The sequence below is a fragment of the Takifugu rubripes genome, chromosome 3 (genome assembly GCF_901000725.2).
Source record: "Takifugu rubripes chromosome 3, fTakRub1.2, whole genome shotgun sequence".
Lineage (NCBI taxonomy): Eukaryota > Metazoa > Chordata > Actinopteri > Tetraodontiformes > Tetraodontidae > Takifugu > Takifugu rubripes.
The window spans coordinates 15,118,682-15,146,621 of NC_042287.1; the positions used below are offsets into that span (position 1 = coordinate 15,118,682).

Below are 27,940 nucleotides of genomic sequence, written 5' to 3' on the forward strand. Positions count from 1 at the left end.
AATCAGTCAGTGTATGTAAAACATTATGTCACACAGTGATGAATGGACAGTACCCCCCCCGAACTTAAAACAAAGGTAACAGGTGACATTTCTTCACAATGAATGACGCATGCAAAAGTAAGGACGAGGAGGGCTTCCCCCCCTAAAAACTGAGACACACCCTGAAATGGACAGAATCCAGTCTTGTTTGCAAAAAGAACAGCTTTTTGGCAAATAACAACCAAAGTAGCGGTAGAAAATGGTGATGGAGAAATGAGATTTTACGTTTTCATCGGCAAAATCATCACAATGCTACATGAACATTTCTGACATGTTTGCTGACCTCTTTCTGAGCCAGCTGTCAGAGGTTTTAAATTAATGATAGTTAAATATCAAACACAACTGAAAGTGTGAACTTTTTATTTAATGCACTAAAACAGTTATTGAAATGGGAGAAAACGGTACAAAATTCAAAATTAAAACGCTCAAGCTAAACCTTTTCCAACTCTGAGTCAGTGTGTGCAAACACAAAAGGGAAACAGAAGTAGGACATTCTGACAGTGACTAAACTGGCACTGATTCATGAATTCTGCTCACAGTCCCATCACAGAGGGAAACACAGCCGCACCTGAGAGAGGAAGGAGAACACTTACACTCACAACATCTGCATGTCACCCTCATCCCCATCCACGTGCTAAATCAGCGTTATCTCGTACTTTTGGGGCTACCTTGACCATCTCCTGTGTCAGAATCCGGGACTTTCCAGTCCAGCTGGCGGCCTTTTTCATAGAGTCCCTTCAGGACCTTCCTCACTTCGTCTGACCCACCTCCACGGCTCAGATCCAGGTACTTCCTGTACAGCTGCAGGGCGGTGCGGGCGTCCTCTATGCTGTCATGGGTTTCCCCCTGAATGTTGAGTTCTGGGAGAAGCGAAAAAGGAAAGAGATTGTCATGTGACCCGGCCTATAGTGCCACAAAGACAATCATATAATCAACACAGATCTTAATTATAAACGTGTCAATTTACCAAGGAAGTTCCAGGCGAGAAACCTCAAAGAAATCATCCTCTTGCGGGGTAAATGAAACAGGTAGACGGTGTCGACGACCTGATCTTTAGGAACCTAAACAGAAGAGATCTATTTTAGATTCCTGCGCGATACCAGGCCTGAAATGACTCCCACCAGAGGCCAAATCTGAAAAAATAACAAATCCTACCAATAGATTGATCACCCGGAAGTCCTTCTGCAGGCCGTGACCCACAAAGCGAACTCCCGTGTCGATGAGGAAACGCAGCTTCAAGTACGTCGACTTGAGTGTGGTCAAATGCTTTGAAGAAATCTTTGCATCCAAGTCTCCAGGCTTGATGCCAGAATACTGCGTCAGGTAATCGACCACCTGGAGGCAGTTTTTAAAAACACATTTCATGTCTGTTTAACCGTTTCCCCTTGATTTCTTTTGCCGTCCGTGGTCCTCACCTGCTCCTGAGTAGAGATGTAGTCGTCGATGAAGGGGACCCCTTCATTGGCCCCCTGCCCCCTCACACAGGTGATCCTGGCCACAGACATCTGGCTCGGCTTGATGGTTGACTTTGTGCCGTCACTGCGGAGTTCTGCCTCTTCCTGCAATTATATGTTGTGACATCTCTGAAAATGATCGATGATATAATTACATTATGATTAGCTTCATCACGACAAATCACATTACCACAACTGCCCGCTAGATGGCGTTTGTTAGAAAATATAGATTTATCATGCGTATATTTTGTCAACATGAATATTTTTTAAATGTTTAATTTGCCCCCAATGCAAATATTTTTAAAGATCAACTTTTTTATGGTCAGCGGATGCTTTGTCGTGTGTATCAAGCAGCCAGTAGACGCCTCACCTGGTTGAGCGTGACAAACTCGGCGTCCAGGCCCACCAGGTCTCTGGCCTGTGGCATCTCACTGACCATGAGAGGGATGAAGGTGGCATGGCTCTTCCTCTGCTTCCGAGCCAGCGAGGCCTCTGTCAGCAGCACGCTGGCATCTATGGGATTTTTAACTGACAAGAGAGCCGCAGGTGACTCACATGAACATGAGTGACCTGTAAGGTTTTAGGGTGAGTCAGCTCACTGCGTAGGTCGTATTTGGTGTGGTAGTTCCTCTTGGCGTAATACAGAATGGCTGGCACTTTCCAGCTCACGTCGAACTGGACGGCTTCAGTCTTTAACGCGACAGTAACGTTACATCACCGCAGACAGATTTCACTGATATTGATTGAACGCAACTGTTCACCTTATCGATGGGTTCGATGAGGAAATCATTGAAGAGGTACCACTGCTGGTGTGTGACGCCCTGGAAGAACAAAAAAAAACCACATTTCCGCTGTGGTTCGCTCACACCAACCTTCTTCTGTCTCACCTCTTTCCTTTGATGGTACGTCTCTCCGACTTTGATGTGCGTGACCAAATTCCCACCCGTGCGCGTGTCCTGGATATGTGGCACGGTGACCACCAAGTCATAGAGGGAGGCGCCCTCGGCCTCTTCGGCCTCACTCAGCTGTTTGGAGGCACGGGGACGCGTTAATGACACAGCGGGACGAAATCGGAAGTTTAGAACCTACGGAATGCTCCCAACTCACCTCTTCTCCCTCAGACCAACTGTTGATCTCCAGACCCTGATTTTTACTGATGGACATCTTGAGGCTGAGAGGAATCCAGACGTGGCGCAGGTCCTCCACCCGCGTATCGAAGGTGAAGCCCTCCATGCTGCTCATCTCCTCGCCACTGAGGAGGAGCACAGTTTTATTTCTGATTTTACAGGTTTCATAACATCATAATGATCTATGAAGACGGTTTATTGTTCTAATATAAAGGCCTCTTACTCCAGGCACCACTCGGTGGGCATGGGTGATGGCTCTTTAGGTTTCGCAGGTTCCGTCTTCTCCTTTTGGACGGCCTTATTGAAGGCGTACTGAGAAGAAAACCGACACAACGATGACCAAACTATTTTATTGTATTGGCATCGCTCACCACCGAACACAAGCGGTGACGTTTACCTCAGCCTGGACCCTCCAAAACTCCGCCTCTTTAGCGCTGTTCACCTCACAGTTGATGACCAGGACGTCGGGGAGGCAGCGGATGTTGCGGGTCTGCACCTGGAGCAGTCGAGGACGCACAAGTTCAACGCACGAGGCAAACGCACGGCCCGCTGCTGCCTCTGAGTGACGGGGGGGTGGGACTCACCGTAGGCTGATACTTCTCACAGTTCTCACACCAGGCCTGGGTGCTCTGCTCCAGACAGATGCTCCTCTTCAGGATCTCGGCAAAGTCGTACTCCTTTACTTTGTCTGATGAATCAAAGTAAATTTGATGCGCCGTCAGCGTGCACATTTTTTACCGCCTGTCACGACGCTGGATGACTCTGGATGATTTTGTTAAACGGACTACGGGGACCTCATATACAGTTTATGCTGGAGACTGATGATGGAGAGGACGCTTGAATCCTACCTTGAGAGTTGTGTTCAGGGTAATGCATGGTGAACAGCAGCGTTAGCGACGTGCGGACCGTCTCTTTGCCGCAGCGACACAGACTGCTGTTCTCCACCTCACATCCGAACAGTTTCCCGATGACCGACTCACCAGAGGAACCCAGAGAACTGAACAACACACACACAAGAAAATGAAATCTTCTCTGATCTTATTAATGCTCAGTCTTAGCGTCCAATCCCGCCCGCTGCCGACCTGCTGCTGGCTCCTCTGTAGGCCTGAGGGCCTTCCTGTTCCTGGGTCTCCTGGTGGAGCTGGGCCAAGATGAAGCGGTTCCAGCTTTGGATCAAGCGACCCAGTTTGGCCTTGCCCGTTTGCTCATCCGAGTCAGCGAGGATCAGACCCAGTGCCGAGGCTTCCGGGATAGTTCGAAATGCTCGCAGGAAGTTACTGGCCTTAACACGGAGGGGGGGTGGGGCTAGGTCAGGAGAAGGCAGCAGCCACAAGAACAGACAGGTCATTTTACTACCTGACACGGATCCCCTCGCGACAAATCCAACATGTGGAAGAGAAATCCAAGTTCACAGGCCAAGCAGAACTCCTTCTGACACAGATGATTCTGCACCAAACACCGGATTGGCTCCAGGAAATACAAAACCTAACAAACGATTCGATTCATTCTCTTTTTTTAAAAAAATTAAAACCGTATAAGCTTTACGTTTCCTACCTGGATCATGCAATTACAATAGGCATTGGGGATGTGAGGCTCCAGGCCAGCAAACAAGGTTCTGTTGTAATGCTTGAAATCAAAGTCCTCCAGTCCAAGTTTGGAGTATTTAATTGTGACCTGATTGCACACAAAGACCCCAAAATTTGCTATTTTCCATTTCTATGGAAACCAAAATCAAAAGCTAAAAAAAATTCCAACCTTTCTGTATTTTTTGGTAACCATGTAGAGGTGCGGCTCTTCTTCGCGCCCAATCGGTGACTCTGGGATCTGGTTGTAGTTGTCATAATCTTGCTCTGGATCCTTCAGTTTGTAAGGAACCTGAAACACAGCACACAAAGAAAAAAAGCTATTGTAGTTTGTCTTTATGGTTGTGCTCATCAACATTGTGAGTGTAAAAAAAAGGGTGCTGCGAGGTAAAATCGGATCGTTTCGGGGTCGTTATACATGCCTGGTTTCGAGGGCGGGTGCGAGGATTCACTGCATAACCGATGAAACCGACTGTTTTCATTGTGCGCAGGATTTCAGGGTCTGCGGGAGGAGCTCGTCTGTGGGAAAGACCAGATTAAATGAATCAACCACAAGCACCACCTCCCTTCCTCATTTGTTTGGGTGTCTCAAAATCAGTGACCACAAAGCAAAAGGTCACGTCTTCAAGACAGCGAACGTCGACTGTCTGCAGGAGGGAGAAGTAAGAGTTCCACCTTCTGCCTGAGACAAAAAAGCACAGGTCTTGTGTTGACGCTTATTATTAAACCACAAGTTTCAAGTTAGAGCCAGAAACATTCCATATTTCTGCTTATGTATACAAACCACGACTAAAGACCAAAGCCAACCTTTTTACTGTCTCACGTTTGATAATTTCCAACTTCACTATTTTGCCAATCGTTCTCAGATCAGTAATATTATTGTAACATTATTTGATACTTTTTATTAGTGCGGTTGGAGTGATAACGATGAAGAAGAAGTCTAAAATATTTCTGGCAAATGATCGAGGGGCCAACTGAGTTAACGTAAATAAATTGTTGTATTTTTAATCCAGCTGATTCTTTTGTGTAACGTTGCTACACCTGCTGTTGCCATGTTACCTGGGGCTGGGTGTCGCCAGTGCAGCAGGCCAGTCTGACAACAGTGGCTCCGTGCTGGTCAGCGGCATGGGGATGAGCGAGAGCGGCAGCAGGTCGTGGTTCCAGTCCAGCTGAGGCAGCGTGTCCACGTGGCAGGGCACCGCAAAATCCGTCTCACGGGAATAGTCGTTAAACGAAACCTCTGGGGCGTCCGACCAAAGATGGACGCATCCGCCAGAATCCCCGAAGGCCAAAGCTTGTTTGCTGGCAGACACGTCGAAGCTCATGAGCAACTGGCCCACTGTGTTGACGTGAAAGATATCCGCCATGTTGGCGAGACCGGTGGGCTCGCAGAACTGGCACTGACCTAAAGAAAGGGGAGGCGGAGCGGTTCTTAAGATCCAGGAAATTAAAATGTTGATGGCACAATCAAACAAGCCCACGTTCCCCGACTGATACCCGTCTGTGAGATGATCGCCAGCCGTGACGTGTAGGTAGGAATGAAACGTAAGAAGAGCGGGTCCACGTGAACCTGAAGTGGTGTCACAGCTCGCATCATCCGAAGGTCATACACCATGAGGAAACGGTCGCACGACAGGCCATTTAGACCTCGGCTGGAGAACCCACACGCAGCCAGAAGGTTCCCATGAACATCAAAGTCTGACAGACTGCCAGAGTAGGCGTCAAACTCGTGCTCCATCTTGAAGGTGCGCAAGTCTCGCAGGGTAATCTGTTTTTGACAGTGTGAGAGTGAGCGCTTTGCAGACGTCTTATAGTTTCTTAAACCAGCTTCACCAGCTCCTACTTTGCCAGAAGTGTGTCCGCAGAAGAAGTAACGATTGCTTTGTCGCAATATCGCCACACCGGGGACTTCAACGGTGAACTGTCGGCAACACAAAGCAGAAAAATAAACACACGGGTCACTTGATGTGTTACTCATTGGTCATGTGACCTTGGACATTATGGAAGCACGATCCGAATTTAACAAACTTCTCTCACCTTCTGAGCTTCTTGAACAGTGTTCAAGTCAACTTCAACCACGTAGTTCTGCAGTCCGCCCATCAGCAAACAGTTGTTGTCAGTCATGAGGAGACTGTGCATGTCAGCGCCTTCGTCCATCCTGGGAAACAAACATACACATTACATGGCTTCTACAATCGATAGGTACAAAAACAGTACAAAACCAATTTTTTGTGCGTGTGTTACTCACGGGTAGTCAAACATCACGAGCCCCCCGCGCGTGTGGCATTTGAGATTGGACTTTGAAAGAAACAAAACGCCTGTTTCAAGACTGTGAATGTGCCGCACGTCATCTGTCGCATGCACTTGGAAAGAAGAATGACGATCCATTGTTGGTCCAAAGAATGAGGTGACATGACCCTAGCAGAAAAGAGCAAGTTGAGGAATATAAATGGCTATAAAGAATGCGAGCCTTCCCAATAAAACGGAAACAATATTGGAGCTGAAGCATCGCAGTGGAAGCTCTTACTCTGTGGTTCCCCATCCAGAGCATTTCCTCCTGGAGATCAAAGTGTGTTGCAGTGACTGGGATGCCAACTTCCGAGACTACACTGTGGAGCTCGGAAAACATTCCCTCCATGAGGTGCACAGACTCGGGGACGGTCACAGTAAGCCCCTCGGGGTCGAGCTCCACACCCTGTAGTAAACCCGGGTTGAGATGGGGGTCCAGGGAGGGCTCCATCCCCGCATCTAAAGTTCCGTGAAGGCTGGGTGGGTACTCACCCATCCCAGGGTCGAGACCGTCGAAGTTCATCATGGGTACGCCTAAATTAACCTTTCAAAGGGAGATAATTTAGCGAATTTATAACCCAACCACCAGACTGTGAACGCATGCATTCTATATGTTATCTTAGAACACACAAACACAGGTTGACGCTTAGCATAGTAGCGACAGATATAAAGGAATTTACCTAACAGCTAGCAAAGGTCTGGAGGCTGCATACTTGAATTGAACTGAACTGAACTGAATTGATTTACGCTGAAATAAAACACGTAGAAACTACGCAGAAACTGAAATGTTCTCGGATGCACACTTAGGAGCTCTTTGCGGTTAGCAAGCTAACAAGCTAACAAGCTAACTGTGCATCATGAAAAGCAGCGCCACAACGGTCGCTTTCTGAAGATGCGACAGTGATGACGGTGGGCCACTTCATTTTAAACTCCAAAAGCTTGTTCATATTAATTTAAAACTTTAAACCAACCTTTACTTGAAATACGATTTATCCCATATGAGTCCATGGTGGTTACATTCACAACAAAAACAACAAAACACTTCCGGAGTACGAGGTGCGTTCAAGTGCTGCTGAAAAAAAAAACTTTAAATATAAATATAAAAAACGTTTTATAATCTTTGTGTTTTGGGTCACTTGTACGGACAGTAAATCGTTGGATAATCAAGTTAGAATAGTTCTGAATCAATCTATTTTTTTGTCTTTCTTCACCACATTTGTAGGTCAGCTGTGGTTTTTCCCCCTCAAATGTTTATGAGCAAACTAAAAGAGTTGATACAAAAACAATTATATCCCCGTTGAAAACGCATCTAACCAACTAGTTCTCGACAAGGGGAAACATGGATGAACGATAATCTCATCAATAAATTAAAAGGCGTTAATTGTTGTTAATTGTTAAACTCGAGTCACATCGTGTGAGTTTTACAGTTTAAAATGTACAATAAGGAATCAAATCGTGGTTTAAACCACCGACTACCAAAGAACGGAACGTGAAAGGCAAGGATGGAGGAAGGAACACAAGTATATACTGTTAATTTATTTTCAAAAAATCGTCAAAGGTTTTTCTCTGGTAGAGAAGGGGGACAGATTGTGGACATCCACGGGAAGTTTTTCTCAACGGTCCACCACTACCCTTGAAACGGAGACAAATTCAATTTCCTTCGATGCGCAACTTAATCACAAGCACATTAATTGTGGTTATAAACTTTTATTGCCTCAACTACCTTCATGTGGATTTTTTTTTTTTTTAAATCTGATAAGAATGTAAGTTAATTTCCTTTCAACCCCAGGTCACCTGCGTTGACGTAATTCTGCTACTCACTGCTCCCCCGGTGCGTGGGTCCAGCTTTGTACTCAGGATGAACTCACCTGCGGATGCCCAGGAAAACCCTGCGCATGATGTCACCGGTTCGTTAAAAGCAGGACACCATCAGAACGCACAACAAACGCACAACAGCAGCTTCACCAACCAGGACAACCAGACTGTGCAACATGGACTTTTGTTTCCGAACTTTTGCGGCTCTCTTCTTGCTCTTTGGGGCTACAACAGGCGCTCCAGTGTCCAGTCCGCCAGGTGCATGGGCCGATGTGAGGACCAGATCGCAGGAGCTTCATCACGATGCCAGGCGCGCATTACTGGAGGTAAATTGTATTTTTTATTCTGTTCTGTTAAGGTTTGAATGTAAAATAACTATTTTCTTAACCCCCACCTGGCTTGAAAAAAAAAAATCTTTTTAAAAAAAATACTAGCAGTGAAAAATGTCTTCATGTCAATTTATTAATTAAAGAACATGAATATTCAGACAAAACCAAACATGCATTTCTCAAATATCAGGCATGTAAAGAATCCAAAGCTGCTGACGATGCTATCACCAAGATTGGATGGATTGAGTCAGAAGACAAGTGTGATCCTGAGAACCTCAGAAAGGCACCTGAGGTAAGTGACACAACGAGGAAAACTGTGTATAATAGCCGCTCAATTCCTGATTAACACATTTTCTGATTTTTCTCTTTTCCTCCTCAGTCGTGTCTTGCGAAGATCTTCACTGTCTCCGTGAGCTACAGCTCTGCTTTGGAGAGGTTTTCCAACAAGGAAAGCTGTCCAAAGTTGGCCAGAACGCTGATACCAACCTTAGGCAAACTCCAGAAAGCCATGGCGAACGTTACGACGTTCAGCGTTCCCCCTGTGGTAAGTCACCGAAGAGTAGTTTTGAGGAGCAGCCTATTTACCTCAGAATGAAACCGTTTCCTTTCCTGACCCACAGGTCACCACTGGCCAGACCATCTCTTCCTGGGAGCAGGAGGGTCTGTGTCTCTACACCCTGAACAGACTCCACTCCTTCTCCATCCTCACCGCCCGCATCTTTGCTGTCGGGAATCCGGCTCATCACATGGACGATTCTCCTCAGAAATGTGCCTAACCCAAGACGCAGTAGAGCGATGCGCCTGTTTAGAAAAGACCTTTACTTGATCATGTTGATCGGCCAGTCTGCCGCTGCCTTCAGTAGCTGATGTTATAACCAAAAATCCTGTTATTCTGCCTTTATTTGCATTCAAAATTTAATTATAAGCCAATATTTATTGCGTGAGTATTTATTGTATTGATATTTATTTAAACCTGATGTTTTCGGAATAAACAGAACTGCCAGAGCAACAATTCTTTCGTCATCATTTTCTGTAGTCCTTTAATGACATCATCCCACTTTTGAGTTCATTTTTCCAGCTCACTTCCTTATATCACATCTGGTAATGTAGTTCTTTAGAGAAAATCTGGAAGTCACCTTTACACACAACTGATCTTTTCTGTGAATACATCTCCACAATATTGTCCAGAATGCTAAAAGCTAAGGAGGAAGCTGTGCTTTCCTGAAAGATTCCTGCAGCACTGCAGGGACACAATTTCCTGACTACTTCCTCCTCACCAGCTTCTTTATTGTAGGAGACGCATTGATGACAAAATGCCACTTCAGCAGTCATTCACAAAAAAGGAAGGCGTTTTAAAATGCCGAAGTGTAAATTGCAATGAGGAAACGAACAATTACACACAGTTATAACAAATCACATCATCATCAACTTAAAAAAAAACCAGTTACGATGAAGCCAAGAGGCTGAACTGGACTTTGTTGATAAAAAAAGGGTTTGTCTCTCTATTTCATTAATTCTGCATCATTTAAGATATAATGTTCACACATCTAGACCACTAACAACTGAACAGTCTCACATTGTGTCGTTAGGATGCAGCAGTTTGATCAGAATTGTTGATTTATCTGTGCAAAAGCTACAGAGGTGGTTTCTAGACATTCTGCATTATGGCAATAGCCTTTGCTCATAAGGATAAGGATAAAAGACTTTATTGATCCCACATCGGGGAAATTGCACGTTACAGTGGTAGCCCGTGGTGTACAATACAGAAAAGTACTAAAAGAAAAAAAAAAGACTCTTATATTATGTATATGTATATTATGTATATCTTATATTATGTCATCTGTCAGGCTTCTCGAGCCCAGGCTTAAGCTGAATATTTCTGAGTGTTCTGGACATGTTGGTCTGTTCCCTGAGATCCTACCGGTCCTCTGTCGATTCCAGGGAAGTTTCAAATAGAAGAAAACATATATTGTCAGCCTCTACGATGTTTAAATGTTTTACCTTTCAGGGTTTTAGAATTCAAATTTGTTTTTTCTGCCGTTTCTAAGATGGTGATTCATGTTCTTTATCTTGAGCACAAGTGTTTTAAATAAAGGGTTGGTAATGATGTAATATTAAATCAAACTTCTCCATGGCAACAGTGGGACTAGGTGATGGAGGAGAGATGCAGACACCATCTCAGTCAATGTCAGGGGTGTTTCAGTGGGAGAACATCTAACAATATGTTCATATTAGCAGCACTTTTTAAATCTAAACAATCACCATGAAGGTTCCTAGCCTTTCAGTATCTAAGCATAAACTCTATTTCCTGAGTCATGTTTTTTTTCTTTTGGAAAATTTGGAACGTATGGTGGGAAAAAAACCTAAATTGCTATCATTTTCAACTGTATTTTATTCTCTACCTCTTCTGTAGAAGCCTGTGATAATCATCATAATGATCATCAAATGTGACTCAAAACATTTTTACCAGGTGGGTGTGATGCTGACCTCTGGCCTGGTCTGGGGGGGGGGGGCAATTCTGATCTGTGACTCAGGTCAAGAATATGTCAGTGGAGATTCCTAATCATCCAGGTCATAGTTATCCAGGGTAGTTTTCTTTGTCAACTGCACTGTTTTTCTTCTCTTTTGAAGACGTTTCCTTTTGAAGGCTTCTTCAGTTCTGAACTCGCTGCGGACAGAGCTTGAAAATATGGCCCTTGTGGTCACCTGAGACTCTCAAACCAGCGGTCTCCTCTGGCCAGTACCCATACTTGGCTGTCCTCAAAGTGTCCTCCTTTAAATCTAAGTGGACTGCTGAGTCCTGACCTGAAGAGGTGGCATGTGTGTGTTGTGCCATTCTTCTGTGGAGAGGATGTCTGGTTTCACCAATGTACAGTTCCTTGCATTCCTCCTGGCACTGTACAGCATAAACAACATTACATTGTTTATGTCTTGGACCTGTGACGTGTGGGAGCCTCCCTGTATGTGAGGCTGTACCAGTCACTTCCTGAACGATAATCCCATGAGGTAAATGTCAAAGGTAGAGTGATGATTTGCGTGTTTGTTTGGTTTTTTTTTTGCTAAGATTCTGTGCGGCGCGTCCCCCCGCAGAAAGCTGCAGAAACGGGCCGACCCACGCGGAGGAGGGCGGGGCTAAAGGAAACAAGGAATTTCCTGGTGAGCTACAAGAACACAGGAAGGTAAAGTTTGCTCTGAGGAAACGCAAAGTTAGATAAAAACAACACGTTTAATAGCGTTGATCCTCGGTGCCGTTTAGCACCACGTCACTGAGTTGTTTGGCATAACTTTTATATGGGATGATTCAAGTTCTTCCGGTAATGTTAGCGTGCTAATGCTTTAGATGGTAACTCAGCCCTTAGCTGGCTAACTTGCGAACGAAAGTCATGTTTTCGTTATAAAAGCTCACAATTTGACGTGGAGAATTAAGTTATGGAAGTCTGTTATGGCCAAGTTGTTTTGTATTCCTTGAATGGCGATATTTCGGATGATATTTCACTTTCCCCCTGGTTAGTGTCCGTATGTTGCGGTAACCCTAGCTAGCTGACATTTAGTGGGAGCGCATGTTTAGTCGCACGACACAGCGCAGCCGGGCGGCGCCTTGCCAGTTTAATGTGCGAGGAAAATGCACAAGGTAAAATAAATAATTGATTGCACTGAAAAATGATGCAAATCAAAATATCACGAACATCATATTAGTCAAGATCATTTCACGATGAGTGAATTGCATAACTAAACTTGTGGATTAGGCCAATACCTTTGTTATTGTTATTGTAATTTCCAAGTGAAATGATGAGGCTCATTCCTTTTGATGTTTGTCCTAATCACAGGTTATCATTTATTTTTCGTCCCGCTCCGTGATGATGACATTATGTTTCTGTCTGTTCAGCATGAACGTGGGCGTTGCTCACAGCGAGGTGAACCCCAACACCAGGGTGATGAACAGCAGAGGAATATGGCTCACGTATCTCCTTCTCACCGTTGTCTTGCACATCATCCTGCTCAGCATTCCCTTCTTCACCGTTCCACTTGTTTGGACCCTGACCAATGTCATCCACAACCTGGTCCGTTACAGTTCGAGCTGTTGGGTTATTCAGCCGTGGGAGACACTCATATGTTATTTGTTTCATGAGTGCAATTTTAGAACGGAGTGGCTTCTGATAAGTGCCTGGCAACGTTGTCTTCCTGGACTGGGTGTGGTTGTTTATCTCTTTGTGGTGTCTCCTGCAGGTGATGTACCTGTTTCTACACACAGTGAAGGGAACTCCCTTTGAGACTCCCGACCAAGGCAAAGCACGTCTGCTCACACACTGGGAACAGATGGACTACGGCGTCCAGTTCACGTCCTCACGGAAGTTCCTCACAATCTCTCCAATAGTTCTGTGAGTGTCCTTCAGGTTTCTAAGTGGTCACTGGTCAGTTTTACCCAACAGATTTTGATGCAAATGATATATCACGCTGCTTTTTCTGGATTATGTGGTCTGGATTCAGGTTCTTTTTAAAAAAAAAACTTTAATACCGTGCACCTATGGTGACGTGTGGTACATGTGATGCAATAGCAGCGCGTCACACATGTGGCCGATAAAGCTTGATGTGATTATCGGGAAACTCTTGCTACTCCTTCCTGGCTCTAGCAGTCACTCAACGATTGGGTAAGACGCTGACAGCCATTCTCTCTTTGCAGGCACATTCTTGCCAGTTTCTACACAAAATACGATCCCACACATTTCCTGATCAACACCTGCTCCCTCCTCAGCGTCCTGCTCCCCAAATTGCCTCAGTTTCATGGAGTTCGGATATTTGGGATCAACAAATACTGACAGAACTGACTGAACACTGGATCATTTCCACTGTGGTTGACTGGTTAACTTCAGGAGGCTCTCAGAAGTTGACAAGAACAGATTGTCCAGTTTGTCTTAACTGTGCAGTTGACAAAGTTTGTGCAGCTTTTAAAGAATGTCGAGGTGCTGCTGTTGTCTCATGAAAGGGTTTTTATAATCAATAACATTCCAGAAATGTTATTTAAAGCCAGAAAGCTTTAAGAAAGGCAGATTTGGCTGCACTGCTTCTGAAGGCCAAAGTTGTGGCTTTCCTGTTTTTACACTTGTTGCACATCTGTACAATTGTCCTGTCGATACTATAAATGTGAATTTGTTTCCTTGCATTCAAACGCCTTAAATAAACGTCAATCTTCCATCCGTGTCAAATTCCCCCTACATCAAGGGTTGTGATCACTCGTTTGTGGGTCAGCTGTCCCACCATGGGAAACTCCACAACCTTAGAATCCACCACCACAGGCCCAGATCTGCTCACTTTCAATGGGATTCCCCATCAGCATGTACTGCCATCACATTTGCATTGGAATGAGGTGTCCCCCGCCATCCCTGTTGTCGGGACGCCCTATGGATGACATGCAGCCATGAGCGATTTCCTTGTGGCATCTTCCCAAACATGGGAAACATGCAAATACTGCTGGAGCCTCAGGTGCTATTAGGGACAGGTCTAATCAGTGGAACATTTGTCAGAGGTGTTTCCCAGAGGATGACAATCAAATGAATGTAAAGGAGTGTCCGACGCAAATGTCATCAGATATGCTCACTGATGTCAGAGTCAAATTCGTAATGTTTACTACACGATCTGGACTATATCTAGCAATCAGATAACACTATCTGGCCTCGGCTGCTGCGGGAGGGTTTTATTTTGTGCCTGCGAAACGTCTGCTGGCTTTCTGACGAGGCTGGAAACTTACCGGTGCAAAACAACAAATTGATTTCATAGGCGCGGGGGGGGGGGGTCTGCAAAGGTCAGCACTTTGACAGCAAAAAGGTCAAACTGACCTTCAGAGGATGAAGTCTGAGTTGGTGATGCAATCCGAAGGGACTTATTTCTATTGATGTTGCACATGACGTCAGCTACAACAGGCCGTTGATCTGTAGATGAAGAGGCAGCAGAGGGTTCATCTTCCCCCTCAGGAAAACACAGACGCGTCGGCATGGAACCTCGCGTTGTTTACGGCGTCGAACCAGAAATAGCTGCCACGGCAGAGGCAAATTTAGCATCATAAATTAGAATACATTTTGTTGCGGCAGCGGCAACATTCACATCGTAGTAAAATGAGTCTGGACATAATGCGACCGGTGTTACTCCAGCTATAAATTAGCCTCTTTGTTGACAAACCTGTGGCTGCAGATTAGAGGGCTGTAGTAAACAATGCATACCAGCCCTAATTACCGGTAGGTTAGAAGGTTAAAGCTAATACCTAAAAACAAATTAAATTTAGCTTCACTTTTGCACCGTAGAACAATGCTTTTGCAGTTCAAACATTTTATTTATTCATAAACATTTTTCGATATCACACAAAAGCAGTGAATTCTAATCATTATGATTTTCCCCCTTTAAGAAGAAAGCAGGAACAACCATCACAGCATGAAAATGCTCCCAGAAGTGATCAACAAAGGAAACAACAAACAGGCATCGCCCTGTTGCAGTGGCCCCGTTTAGAGGTGTGAACACGGAGAACAAATGAATAGTCTGAAGAGTCGGGATGCACCAACGAAAATCTTTCCTTAAAAAAGCGACGTCGTTCCATTGTGCTTTGTCCTTGGAATTCCCTCTGTACTGAAGTCTGTACAGGAGCCACCGACGGCCGTTTTCAGGCTGCCGGTCTGAGACACGAATAACTGAGCACATCGCCGGCGCCGGGGTCCTGATCCGGCCTCTTGGCTGAGAGCTTCACCTCGTCGTCCTCTGTGTAAGTGTTGCTGTCGTCGTCGTCGTCGTCGGTGTCAAAAAAATCCCCCTCAAAGAGGGATCCCCCGAAGCCGTATTCGTGCACGTGCATAGAGACCTCGTTCGGCATCAAGTGGGGGGACCCTTCAACGAAATCTGCAAACCTGTTGAGGAAGGTCACTACGTCAGCATGGTGTGCACATACAGCTGTACTTCAAGAGTATTTTGGGGTTCTCCTTCATCGGGTTTGGCCTGAAAACGTCAAGGATCACATCGGATATGAACCTTTTTGGGGACTGGAGCCTGGACACCGTCTTCCAGGGGCTGAAATCCGGACTGTTGCAGTGTTTCCTCAGCTCCTCCAGTCCACGGCGGGTTTCTTCCTCCGCCTGCTTCTGATATTCCTCCTCAGTCAACAGGCGCCGTGGACTGGGCTTTTGGAGAACACGCCGAACTTTCCTACATTGAAGACCAACGTGTAACTGGACTGGACTTTATCTCAGCGTCACCGTTTCACCTTGGCGTCACTGGATGCTTTCAGTCGTACCTGCAGATGCACCCCCACGCAGCAGCTCCCAGAGCCACCGGGTACTCCAGATTCTTAGAGATCAAGGCCGCTATGATGATGGCAAAGGCCACTTGCTGAATTTGAATCCCTAAATAAATGCAGAGCAGACCAAGTAGCTGCAGCGTCCACGTCAAGATGTTAATGTTCTTCTCATCCACCAGAGGGCCATATCGATAACACACGGCAAAACTGATGAATCCCACCAGGACTAAATAACCTGTCAAACACACAGAATACAGGTCAAGAGGTCAAGCATCATTAATTTGCTATGTTTGACTTTAAATGCTTAGTGCTGTGGAGCTTACCTAATGCCAAATGCCAGTGTTCCTGCAGAATTACACTAAGATTCCTGAAGACAAACTGGATGGCATAGACAGAAAATGACCAGCCGCCAAGTATCAACAGATAAAAAGGGCTTTTCTGTTGAGCAGCAAACAGAAAGAGCACATGTCACACATGACACCAAGATAACTGGACCCCAAGTGCTTGTCAAACTGCTTCACCTTTGGCAAAAGACGGGCCAGAACAAAGAAAAGGATGACGAGTGAGGTAATCATGCCAGTGCTCATACCAGCCGAGTAGAAAAATAAGTGACTCCTTCATGGAAGAGGAAGAATTAGGTTAGGATGGGAAAATAAGGATATCTGAAATCATGAAAATGAAGAAAATTACCTGCTGAGGGAGTCTGCGAGGAAGAACAACAGCATGCCCGCGAGGAAAACCAAAAACAAATAGATGTCAAACTCTGCAAAAAAAAAAAAAAAAAAGATTTCATCAAGACATTTAAGGAATGGAATCAATTAAAACCTTTCACTGCTCACTTACTTCGAATGGACTTGACAGTGTACTGAGAGTTCTTGACGGGATCAATCTTAAAGCAAGTCGTCTTGCTGAACAGATCGATGTTAATAATGGTTTCATTGTGACGATCATGTAAGACGCTCTGAAACCAGCCCCAAATACTGAACTTCTCCAAGTCCTGCAGCTGCTCCTCACCGTCAACAATAACCACCTTGAACACTTCTGAGCTCCATACTTTGATCTGGTAAAATATGGAGTTATTAACAATGCGGCTCATTTATTTCCACATTTAAACTGTCGTATATAAATATACACAAACTCATTTACAGGGACCTACCAGAACCCTCGTCCACGTTTGCCTCCAGGTTGGTGCGATGGTATTCTGATAACAGAATCTGTTGGAGCCAGAAAAAACATAGTTCTCTCCATCCCGGAGATCTGTCACTGGATTTTTGTGACCTGGATCGAGTATCAAAAGCATGTTATGCGTGTTAAAGCTTCCTGCAACGTGAATTACAACCACAACAAGCCAAATGACTGCACCTACATTTAAGAGTGATCACGCTCATTTAATTAATCTGAAATAGCATTTTATGGCCTTTAAGCCCGTCAATGGACAGCTGATCGTGAGTAGTGATCGTAGAGTACCTAGTTAAGGGGATCGAGTGATTCTAGGTGTCCAGGTTAATGCATGTTTTCAACAGTGCTGAGAATTTAGTTTGAGATGTTCAAATGACCATGCACACAACCGTAAGTATTCCATATTAGTTGCATCTTTAACGCGTTTCACACCAGCCAGTGTAGGTATGTAGTTTATGTGCTCAGAACTAAAGCATTTGGCGTTGAAGTTCCTCACAATAAACCTCGCCAACATTCCTTAATGCAACAATTCTCGCTTCAGCTCAGGCAAAACACAAGCCAAGAGGGCTCAGCTCTGTTGTGGGCGTTCGTTTAGAATGAAAGTCCTTCATAAGCTCCCTCCTTACCCGAATTCTGGTGTGAAGCCTGATGTAAAGCAGCGAGCAGCACGACTAAAACAACATAGTTTGCGCTCCTGCGCAGGTAACAGCCGGTCCGTCTCATCTGTCCCGCCATTATTACACTTCTTCGGATTAATGGGTGGTTACAAATAGTAACGGTGGCGCCGCACAGCGCCGCCTGCTGGCCGGAGGACCAACAGGCTCTAGCTAAAAACACCTCCGAAATCAAGAATTATCCTTTCTTATAACATTTAAAGCTACAAAGCACTCGGAGCGTAGAAAGCCAAGCAGCAATATAGATATATACTGTATGCAGGGGTAATAAAACACAATTCAGGACATTGTTTCATGATCGAAGTCCCCTTTTTAACGTGGGCCAGCACCAAAATTTAATCATTCGTTCCTTGGCCCATTTTCAGCATTTGTTCTTGAAATCCGTTTTGTTCCCAACCAGACTGATAAACCCCAGTAATGCTGATAGGCACCAGCTGTGACGTAACCTCTGGCACAGATATATATTAACTCATTTATTTCATCACCCAGCAGTGCTGTTTGGAAAGAAATGTTTTGAGTTGCTGAGCTGCCAAGTTCCAAAGCAAGTCTGGACTTATGCCAAGGTGTCTTATTAAATCCAGACCAAAGCAAAGCATTGACAAAATGATTTATTGAACCTTTGTAAATACAGTGCATGTAGTTGAAAAAGTAGCCCACTTGCATTCCTCTAAAGCTAGTACATTTAACTTGTAACCGTTTTTCTTAGCATCTTCAGCCACTGTAGGCACAAAAACCCGTTGAATATGTTCAAATTTATAACAACCACTGTGCTCTTAGCATGGGTCAGCTTGAAATACAGTTGAACCTGAACCGATTGTGGATATTTTAAATGCACTTTTTCCCCCATAAGTAGCAACATCTCCCATAAGAACTTTAGAGTCTAAAATAAAACACTTCAAGTCAAGAACTTTTGAAATACTTTCTCAAATCAGCCACCTTCACATTAATACTCCTCTCCCTCTTCATCCTCCTCTCCCAGGCTGTCTGTGCCCACCTCCTCATAATCCTTCTCCAGAGCAGCCATGTCCTCTCTGGCCTCAGAGAACTCACCCTCCTCCATGCCCTCACCCACGTACCAGTGAACAAAGGCCCGTTTGGCGTACATCAGGTCAAACTTGTGGTCCAGACGAGCCCAGGCCTCAGCGATGGCGGTGGTATTACTGAGCATGCACACGGCCCTCTGGACCTTGGCCAGATCTCCACCAGGCACAACAGTGGGGGGCTGGTAGTTGATGCCCACCTTGAAACCGGTGGGGCACCAGTCCACAAACTGGATGGTGCGTTTTGTTTTGATGGTGGCAATGGCAGCATTCACGTCTTTGGGGACCACGTCGCCACGGTACAGAAGGCAGCAGGCCATGTACTTGCCGTGGCGAGGGTCACATTTCACCAACTGGTTGGCTGGCTCAAAACAAGCGTTGGTGATTTCGGATACGGTCAACTGCTCATGGTAAGCTTTCTCAGCAGAGATGACCGGGGCGTACGTAGCCAGGGGGAAATGGATACGAGGATAAGGCACCAAGTTGGTCTGAAATTCTGTCAGATCTACGTTGAGGGCACCGTCAAATCGCAGAGAAGCTGTGATTGAGGACACGATCTGACTGATCAGCCTGTTCAGGTTGGTGTACGTGGGACGCTCGATATCGAGGTTCCGACGGCAGATGTCGTAGATGGCCTCGTTGTCGACCATGAAGGCGCAGTCTGAGTGTTCCAGGGTGGTGTGGGTGGTCAGGATGGAGTTGTAGGGCTCCACCACAGCAGTGGACACCTGGGGAGCCGGGTAGACCGAGAACTCAAGCTTGGACTTCTTGCCGTAGTCGACGGACAGACGCTCCATCAGCAGGGAGGTGAAACCAGAGCCGGTTCCACCTCCAAAGCTGTGGAACACCAGGAAGCCCTGAAGGCCGGTGCACTGGTCAGACTGTAAAGAGACAGTGGAACACATGAGGGGAAAATCATGTAAACGCAATGTTGACCTGGAGTTGAACTTGCAACCCACCAGTTTGCGGATCCTGTCCAGCACTACGTCGATGAGCTCTTTGCCCACAGTGTAGTGTCCACGAGCGTAGTTGTTGGCAGCATCCTCCTTGCCAGTGATCAGCTGCTCAGGGTGAAACAGCTGGCGGTAGGTCCCCGAACGCACCTCATCTATGGGCAAGAAACAAACCTATAGCAGGGTTTGATGGATGGGGGATACAACAGTTGTAGAACAGCTAAATTTACCAATCACAGACGGTTCCAGGTCTACAAAAACAGCCCTGGGGACGTGTTTTCCTGCCCCGGTCTCACTGAAGAAGGTGTTGAAAGAATCATCTCCTCCTCCAATTGTTTTATCACTGGGCATCCTTCCATCAGGCTGGATCCCATGCTCAAGGCAATACAGTTCCCAGCATGCATTGCCAATCTGGACCCCAGCCTGACCCACATGGATAGAGATACACTCACGCTGTGGGGAAACAGGAAAGGTTTTGGTTTAAAAAGGTTACAGGTTTAAGATGGACACACACACCACTTGAGTCTAGACTATGAAGGGGCTGTTGTAAAGAACAGAATACAGGATCATCGTGACTGAGGTCACCTGATCAATAGCTACAGCCACATTCCTCAGAGGACCGGTAAATACTCAAATTGTAAATGTCTGCCATGAAAAATATTAGTCCCAGCCTGTGGTGTTGGAGACAGGCCCACCGGCGAAACACTCGCAGAGGAGATAGTGTGAGAAAACTTGCTGAAAATGGAGTCATGGGTTGGCTGTGACGCAGGATTTTATTCAACGGCTGTTCAGGAATTCAGTGGAAGGAAGGATATAAAAGCCTTTGGCGGGTATTCGACTGGACCCGTATTCAAACTGCGTCATTAGCACTCAGACTTATTGACCAAAGTTACATTTGCTGACATAGTTTTATTCACTGTCCGAACACTTAACACTCAGGGTTAAGTTTTACGAAATTTTCAAGCGACTCGGCCTTACCCTAACCACTATTTTGCACTACATTTGACGTTAGTATGTACTCACCATTTTGCCAAAATACGAGATTGTCCTAACAAAAAAAAGGTAGAAAAAGAAACCCTCTTACAGTTAGACCCTTACGCGTCTTTTGCGAGATGTGAGTAACAGTGAACGGTCCGGCTTGGGTGGGGCTATTTATACTTTGCAGTGGCGCGAACAAGATTCTAGAATCTGATTGGTTATCAGAAAAAGTGTTGGAGATTTTCATTGGTTTAAGTCAAACTTTGACATGTGGCGACCCAGATTCCGGGGACTTTCTGCCCCCGTGTCACGAGCCGATATGTCTATAGAACGAACTAGGAAACGAAAACGACAATAAAATCCTCAAAATCACATTTTCAGTGGATACAAAACATTGAAAAGATAGTCATAACTTCGTAAAAATATATGGTTGTGTTTTAGGCTCACGTCCTTTTCTTTTAGTTATCCCTTCAGGTAGAAACTCACGGACTATGTGTTAATAAAGTTATTTTGATTTTTTTTTTTTCTTAAAAAAAAAAAAGACCGTGAAATAGTTCCCAGGATTAATGGAAATCGAAATAAAATGCTGTCGGGCTTTTCCAGTGAGGTCTGGCCCACATACAGTCGTCCCAGAAACAAAACAGATCTCCAACTATTGTCAATAAATTTGACCTAGCTTTAATGAGTATTTTAAAATTGCCAAAAATGTTCGTTTCAACCGCCAGTGCACAAAAGTATGTGACCACTAGGTGGAAATGTAGCGGAGAACCAGAGTACATTCTGAGCATGTGCAGAGAGCGTCAATATATTCAAGTATAAGTTCAGTTATAAATAAGTTCAAGTTCAGGATCAGTTCATATATTTATATACATATACGTATATCATATTACATTACGAGATGGAAAAGAGCAAATAATTCCAGTGTTAGGAAGCTGAAATGCTTTCTTTTTAGTGGAATATCTAGTTGTTCTGTTATTCTGTTTGAACTCATTTTCAAAAATGAGATTAGTGGTTTGGTTCTTATTGCTCATTGTTTTGATATAAATAAAGGCGGGGAGAACAAACTCATGCAAAAACATTTGAGCATGCGCACATCTTAACGCATGCGCAGAAGCGCTACGGAGCAGATGAAGTTCCGGGTACATATCGAGCTCTGATCGAGCAGGGACCATCGCTCTTATCACTCTCGTCCCAGCCCGGTGGTTATATCAGTAACTGTGTGTTGCAATGACAGTTCTCTCCCAGAAGCAAACAGATATTACTAACTTTGTGAATTTCTGCAACGCCTGATCGAAGTGAGCGGCGGGACAGACGTGCAAAACCGCCGTAGATTAATTGAAGCGGATCAACACGTTACCCCAAAATGGCAACCCCCTATGTGACAGATGAATCCGGTGAGGCTAATGCATGGGTCCGACCTTTTTCTAGAGCTAAAATCTTTCTGCCAGCAGTCACGTTTCAGGCCTAATTAAATGCCATTTCCTCTACTTACTCAACTGTATCATCTGTGGAAAAAAAATGAATGTATGAATGACAACTAGTGCCAATCGAAGCTAAAACAGCTACTAGCCGCTAGTTAGCATCTGTGGCACTCAATAGGTGCTTATTTTTTGTTCTACGGTCAATAACGGTGTTTTTGCAGTTATGATGGATGTATTATATAACCTCGGAGCTCACTGTTTAACAAACTTCTGTACAAAGCGAGTTTAAACGACGTAATCGACTAAACGCAGTAACACTTAACCGTTAAGCGTTACTGTTGCATGTATCAATAGTATAAACAATAAGTTAAGATCAAACTAAATAAAAAAACAAGTAGATCGATGTAGTATAATACCTATTGCTCTGTGGATAAATATCACTGGATGATCCATCACAGTTACAGCATTCACTTAAATCTTCTTGCTAATATTGAGTCTCTATGTGATGTATAAAGAAATGTTTACAACTGTACCGGGTAGCGCCTTATACTTGTATGTATATGTGTATACTTTTATATGTATAAAAAATGATGCTCTTCTTTGATTCATTTTTTTGTTGTCAGTTATTTTGATGAACAGATAATGGCCACAGAGATTTGTCTGGATTTTTAGCTCCAAGAATGTAAAGATTTGGTGGTTTTGTGTTTCATTCATGATGGTAAATCAAGTAGTTTTGCACTGGTTTGATGGAATTCAAACTTGTTGCACAGTGACATTCGCTGTTTTTACAAACTTACAGAAATTCTCCAAGACCTTCCAGCCCACTACATTAGTTGCACAAGAAGTGACAAAATGATTGAAACCTCACAGTAGTAATTACATACAAATGACTACATCAGTGCTATTTTAAACCTTTTTCCTGTTGCTCTTTAGGGAAATACATTGCTGCTACTCAGCGTCCTGATGGAACATGGAGGAAACCAAGGCGGGTAAAAGATGGTTATGTCCCCCAGGAGGAAGTTCCAGTGTAAGTACAGTAGATAAATAGGGTTTATTCCCCACAAAATGTACAGAATTAACTTTTGCAATAAATAAACATCAAATGTATATTACCGTAAAAGGCAGGATTAGGTTCCATTTTATGTAAGTTGTATCAGTTTTCCTTCTGCTTAATATTGTGTCCCTCTTTCTTGCTGCTGTAGTTACGAAAACAAATATGTGAAGTTTTTTAAGAGCAAACCAGACCTGCCACCTGGAATGAATGCGTCTGATGCCGCTCCAGCGAAACAGCAGCAGAAGATCCCCGGCTGTGGTGAATGCGAGACGGCCAATCTCTCAAAGTCTGCCAAACGCAACATGAAACGAAAAGAAAAACGAAAGCAGCAGCAGCACCCCCATGAGGACGGGGACGTGGACTCTCTCAGCTCTGCCGTTGAGGACGTCACCATTTCAGAGGGCGGCGGGTCTGCAGACAAGATGGCTGCGGCGGTGACCAGTGCTTGTCCCGATGAGTCTGAAGCAGCAGCTGAAAAGGCAAAGAAGATTAAAAACCTAAAAAAGAAGCTGCGGCAAATCGAGGAGTTACAGCAGAAAATGGACTCGGGGGAAATAAAAGAGCCAACAAAGGATCAGTTGGAAAAGCTGGGCCGTGCAGAGACCCTACAGGCTGAGCTACAGCAGCTGGAGGCTGATTAATGAAAAAATCACGAGGGGATCAGACTCACTTGAGAAAACCTTTGCAACAATGAAAACAGGAACAGTCCCGATGCCTCCGGTGGACAGACGTCTCTCATATATCCATCTTTTAAAAGTGTTATTGTAAATTTTGTTTTGGCGTGTTTTTCCTTTGACATCATTAGTCATAAAAGCAAGTGTTTTCCTCACAGCAGTCGTCTCTTTAAAACCTAAGTTTTAAATTGCCCCTCTGCAGGCATGTATTTTATTATCTAGCCTTTCCTTCAGTTTAAGGTTGCCAAGCATCAAAAGCACAAAGTCACCTCATAAGCACAAATGTTTCAACTCTAAACTGTTCAGAATTCCAAAACACTGTTGCTTCAAATCATTTTTCAGAAAAGATTTCCAGCTTAAACAACTCAACGCATTATGGCAAGTTAGCATAAGCTCTGTCAGACCCCCTTAACTTCTGCCACCTTAATTTTAGTTTTTTTATTTTGTATTTACAATGTAAGCAACATTTCTGCTGTGAGAATATAAAAACGGATCAGATTTGATTGAAATAGACTTCTGTCCGTTTACAGGAATGAAAACAGTGGGCTGTGTAGAGTAATCTGAATATTTGTGGAGATATTTAAAACGACTGATGCCTTTAGCCTGCAACTGGTTCATTTTTATTTGAGCTAAAAATACATTTAAAAAAGACAAACTTAATAAACGGTCAAAATTAAAAACATGGCATTTCACAGGTTTTTATATGCAAAACACCCATGATGCGTACACAAGGAGAGATATGCTTAGATTTTCAGTTTGTTCTGTGAGCAGTTTATTTGATTATCTCTAGTTTTTGGTGCTTTATCCAAATGATGATGTTGATATTGATTCAATATTTACTGTAAAACTGCATCAAGCAAACCAACATGAAACAGACACATGTGTATGAATGACAGTTATGTTAAATAACAGAAAGCATTCTTGTCATAACCTGTAGACATCAGATGTCAGATAAAGAGACACAAGCCGGAACACAAGGGCACATCAACCAAGATCCTGGATTGGATTAGACTGGACGATGACAGACGGGCGGCAGAGCCTCAGATTGTAAAGGCGGGTGAGGCTGCAGTCAGAGGCACCATGGAGCCGGTCTCAAAGTCAAAGTCAATCAGAGTGTGCGTGATGGTGCTGACGCTGCTGGTGGACGAGCCTGTTCCCATCTGGTGCTCCTGGAGCCTGCGGAGATAACTCTGAAAGGCAAACCCAAAAGAAAGCATTTACAATTACTGAGGAAAATCTGGTAAATGTCAGATTTATCCAAGGGACCGACCGGGGCCAGCACATCGCCGGCGTAGCGCTTTAATGGTGGAGGTCTGCGGCGACGGTGTGCCGGATGTCTTCTTCTTGACTCTCTGTATTTATGTTTCTTGGAATATTTTTTGTGTTTGTAATGTAAAGCTGGAAAGTATCAGAATGAGAGGATTTACACTGATGTTGATGCAGCGGAACTTCCGACGGTACCAACTGAACCCACCTGTGTGTGTTACCCCCCTGGCAGTCACTCTCCATTGCAGCGCCGCTCCTACAAGGCTCATAAGGGGCCATATTCCTGCGATCACCCAGTTAAACCAGCAGAATGGGCGTGGGGCAACTTCACAAAGCATGTCATGCACCTGATCCGGCAGCACGAACGTCCCCAGCAGGTAATCCACACAAAGCATCATGAGAGCGGCTCCAAACACAGATGTGTAGACGACAGTGAAGAACTTCTGCCAGTGAAGCGTGAAGATGGCAGCGACAACGCTGAGAACCAGCGTGGTGCCAAGGGGCACCCACACTGGTGTAAGGCTATGAAACTGTCCAATAACCACCAGGAGCGCGAGGGAGAGAAGGCCCCCCAGCTGCAGCCCACTCAGGAGGAGTCCTATAGTGGACACCAGCATGGTCATCAGCCCACAGAGAACTCCCATACCCAGGCTGATGCCCACTTTTGTCTCTGTGCGCAGCCGGGAGTCCAAAATTGGCTCCTTATGGTACAAGAGAAGCGTGGCAGCTGAGCTGAGGGTGAAGCCAGAAAAGAACATCACCATCTTGAAACAGCGGTAACCTTGAAGGAGGAACCAGACGAGGTTAGAGCTGAACCTAAACTGGCGCTTTGCATTGTAAGAAAATAATAAGAAAGAATAATTTCTGGTTCAATTTATTATTAACTGCGATGCGACAAGCATCTTGTAAATTTACCTTTCTCATACAGTACTACAACAGCAATGACAAAAATTATAATAGAAGTAATAATAATAGTAATAAAAAAAATCTTGTTTAAGTCAGATGAGCTACAAACATAAACTGATTCCACTGAACTTTAAACAAGTGAAATATAGGACTGGTGCAACAGGTGGCTCTTCATTAATGCTGCCTGTGTCAAATTCTGACAGGACAGTCCATCTGCCACCTCCAGATTGGTGCTTATCCCTCCTGAGAGCTTCAACTGTGGGTTTAAACCGTCAGGTGAAAAACGCTGACACAACAGACGCACTTAAAGAGAACTTTGCCTCAGGAATTTATGTACAATCATCACATTATACGTACCAAAAAAGCAATAGATGAAACCCAGCGAGAAGAAAGCAGAGCAGACAATAGATGTGACGACTTCATACTTGCTATTAATCTCAAGGGTGCATGTGTCCACCTCAGCAGAACCAGCTCCTGGCTCGGCAGTAATGTAGAGAGAACTGGCTGCCATCTTGAAGGATTATTGCTCCTGTTGTGGTGCAGTTAGACCAACTGGAGGAGAATCTGCTTGTTCATTGAAATGGAGAAACTGGAATGTCCTGAGTGAGGTGTCCAGGGAAGGTTGCACCTCCTGAGCGACAGACATGCACTAAACTGTTTCCTCTCGTGCACCTGCAGAAAGATGAATTGCTTCAGTTTCCCTGATGACAAAAACACAATCCTGGATCTCAATGCTGGAATTATTATGCATTCTAGGAACATCCTAAACACCCATAATGCTGCTTTTCCTTAATTTCAGCTGTAAATATGCATTCAGATGTTCTTGTTTACATAGAAATTAGAGGAAAAAACATGTGGAACTTCCTGTTCAGGAACCAGAGAAGGAAGCGGGGGATCTCTTCTGAGTTTAACACTTGGTTCTTTTGTTGCAGGACAGGATGCAGGAGAGGAAATGACCTGGTGGCTTGTTGCCATCCTCATACAAGTGTATTGTTATGAACTTGGAAATACTGTACTGTAGGTTCGCTTTTTACTGGGCGATCCTGAAAACAAAAGATGCTGCTCAAAATATGCTGATTTCAACACTAAAATCATCTTGTATCACACTTACACCCCCTTTCATGTTAGCCTGCTACTGTGTGTATTACTGTCTGGATTTCAAGAGCTTCTCAGGTAGATCCTCTTGCTTGTTAAATAGATTTAGAGGAGCTTTAGCCTCCTCTCGCTTTGTTTTCTTTTGTAAACGTGACAACATGCAACAACAAAAACATGAAATAAACAAATAAATAAATAGCCACACTTTCAGACCAAGTTCATGCTCAAATCAAAACAAGTCCCGTGCAATTTGGAGTCAGAATGCCTTCATTCCTACCTGAAACGCAGCATATCTTCATGGAGCAAATGCAGCTTTCAGCAGAGAAACGGAATCCTCAGAAAAAGTTTGTCAGAAATTCAGTGAGCTGTGAATCGTGAGGAGTTTGGACTCTGGCCCGTCCTTGCTGGCAGCTCTTTGTGAGAGTCAGCGATCGACCTGCGCACGTGTGAACTGCTGCTGCCTGACTCTGAGTGCGAGTCCATCTGCTACTAAGTTCAAGGCCGAGCCAGCTGAGAGCTCAGCTCATTCTGCGCATGATCCAACAGAAGCTCGGGCTTTGTGTCTGCATCATCACTTTAGAGCTTTATTTCAATTAGGACAATTCAAATTAAGATTAGCCTCAGAGACCCCAGTTTGACCTCAACAGCTCTTATTTGTTGCACCACTTCCAGATTTATTTCCATTTATTTGTGGTTGTTTGATGATAGTGGGATTCTAGAAGAAGTACTCAGGACAGAAAAACATAAATAAGGGCTAGTTGTACTGTTTTAGTGTGCTATTTTTTGGT

General features: G+C 44.5%; 7 protein-coding genes across 12 annotated transcripts; 3 read left to right on the forward strand and 4 right to left on the reverse strand.

The window, feature by feature from the left end:
• Window positions 1-382: 382 nt before the first annotated feature.
• pan2 (poly(A) specific ribonuclease subunit PAN2) lies at window positions 383-7,553 on the reverse strand. 2 transcript variants are annotated; one of them, XM_011602696.2, is made up of 26 exons: window positions 7,464-7,553; window positions 6,731-7,036; window positions 6,452-6,621; window positions 6,241-6,361; window positions 6,047-6,124; window positions 5,701-5,971; window positions 5,263-5,608; window positions 4,626-4,722; window positions 4,376-4,495; window positions 4,175-4,294; window positions 3,977-4,105; window positions 3,703-3,902; window positions 3,469-3,617; window positions 3,205-3,308; window positions 3,018-3,116; window positions 2,844-2,932; window positions 2,601-2,745; window positions 2,381-2,518; window positions 2,255-2,314; window positions 2,093-2,183; window positions 1,864-2,021; window positions 1,455-1,598; window positions 1,195-1,374; window positions 1,007-1,100; window positions 708-899; window positions 383-607 (listed from the first exon to the last, which is right to left on the reverse strand). In XM_011602696.2, exons 2-26 carry the CDS (start codon window positions 7,016-7,018, stop codon window positions 573-575), a joined length of 3,618 nt encoding a protein of 1,205 aa, XP_011600998.1. In that variant the 5' UTR covers window positions 7,019-7,036; window positions 7,464-7,553; the 3' UTR covers window positions 383-572. The 2 variants fall into 2 exon arrangements, with proteins under 2 accessions (XP_011600998.1, XP_011600996.1); XM_011602694.2 differs by having other exon boundaries at window positions 696-899.
• Window positions 7,554-7,913: 360 nt separating this feature from the next.
• Window positions 7,914-9,646, forward strand: LOC105416289 (uncharacterized). Its single transcript, XM_029833914.1, has 6 exons — window positions 7,914-8,012; window positions 8,282-8,399; window positions 8,542-8,633; window positions 8,827-8,928; window positions 9,016-9,180; window positions 9,257-9,646. The coding sequence occupies exons 1-6, from the start codon at window positions 7,995-7,997 to the stop codon at window positions 9,410-9,412; spliced, it is 651 nt and encodes a 216-aa protein (XP_029689774.1). The 5' UTR covers window positions 7,914-7,994; the 3' UTR covers window positions 9,413-9,646.
• A 2,064-nt stretch (window positions 9,647-11,710) lies between these two features.
• ormdl2 (ORMDL sphingolipid biosynthesis regulator 2) lies at window positions 11,711-13,840 on the forward strand. 2 transcript variants are annotated; one of them, XM_011602697.2, is made up of 4 exons: window positions 11,711-11,815; window positions 12,523-12,697; window positions 12,864-13,015; window positions 13,318-13,840. In XM_011602697.2, the coding sequence occupies exons 2-4, from the start codon at window positions 12,524-12,526 to the stop codon at window positions 13,451-13,453; spliced, it is 462 nt and encodes a 153-aa protein (XP_011600999.1). In that variant the 5' UTR covers window positions 11,711-11,815; window position 12,523; the 3' UTR covers window positions 13,454-13,840. The 2 variants fall into 2 exon arrangements, with proteins under 2 accessions (XP_011600999.1, XP_003963507.2); XM_003963458.3 differs by lacking the exon at window positions 11,711-11,815 and adding an exon at window positions 11,911-12,267.
• A 1,084-nt stretch (window positions 13,841-14,924) lies between these two features.
• nemp1 (nuclear envelope integral membrane protein 1) lies at window positions 14,925-18,001 on the reverse strand. The gene is made up of 9 exons (XM_011602698.2): window positions 17,718-18,001; window positions 17,069-17,190; window positions 16,756-16,972; window positions 16,603-16,675; window positions 16,434-16,527; window positions 16,236-16,350; window positions 15,910-16,147; window positions 15,648-15,821; window positions 14,925-15,526 (listed from the first exon to the last, which is right to left on the reverse strand). Exons 1-9 carry the CDS (start codon window positions 17,824-17,826, stop codon window positions 15,286-15,288), a joined length of 1,383 nt encoding a protein of 460 aa, XP_011601000.2. The 5' UTR covers window positions 17,827-18,001; the 3' UTR covers window positions 14,925-15,285.
• A 355-nt stretch (window positions 18,002-18,356) lies between these two features.
• On the reverse strand, window positions 18,357-20,933 carry LOC115249138 (tubulin alpha-1C chain-like). The gene is made up of 4 exons (XM_029833591.1): window positions 20,782-20,933; window positions 19,989-20,211; window positions 19,765-19,913; window positions 18,357-19,686 (listed from the first exon to the last, which is right to left on the reverse strand). Exons 1-4 carry the CDS (start codon window positions 20,782-20,784, stop codon window positions 18,709-18,711), a joined length of 1,353 nt encoding a protein of 450 aa, XP_029689451.1. The 5' UTR covers window positions 20,785-20,933; the 3' UTR covers window positions 18,357-18,708.
• A 911-nt stretch (window positions 20,934-21,844) lies between these two features.
• pym1 (PYM homolog 1, exon junction complex associated factor) lies at window positions 21,845-24,042 on the forward strand. The gene is made up of 3 exons (XM_003979913.3): window positions 21,845-22,130; window positions 23,091-23,184; window positions 23,360-24,042. The coding sequence occupies exons 1-3, from the start codon at window positions 22,100-22,102 to the stop codon at window positions 23,850-23,852; spliced, it is 618 nt and encodes a 205-aa protein (XP_003979962.1). The 5' UTR covers window positions 21,845-22,099; the 3' UTR covers window positions 23,853-24,042.
• A 440-nt stretch (window positions 24,043-24,482) lies between these two features.
• On the reverse strand, window positions 24,483-27,583 carry LOC101071411 (transmembrane protein 198-like). 4 transcript variants are annotated; one of them, XM_029833966.1, is made up of 6 exons: window positions 27,430-27,583; window positions 27,169-27,291; window positions 26,415-27,100; window positions 25,360-25,932; window positions 25,156-25,283; window positions 24,483-25,075 (listed from the first exon to the last, which is right to left on the reverse strand). In XM_029833966.1, the coding sequence occupies exons 3-6, from the start codon at window positions 26,566-26,568 to the stop codon at window positions 24,926-24,928; spliced, it is 1,005 nt and encodes a 334-aa protein (XP_029689826.1). In that variant the 5' UTR covers window positions 26,569-27,100; window positions 27,169-27,291; window positions 27,430-27,583; the 3' UTR covers window positions 24,483-24,925. The 4 variants fall into 4 exon arrangements, with proteins under 4 accessions (XP_029689826.1, XP_003979963.2, XP_029689825.1 ...); XM_003979914.3 differs by lacking the exon at window positions 27,169-27,291 and having other exon boundaries at window positions 26,415-26,729; XM_029833965.1 differs by having other exon boundaries at window positions 26,415-27,291.
• Window positions 27,584-27,940: the final 357 nt, after the last annotated feature.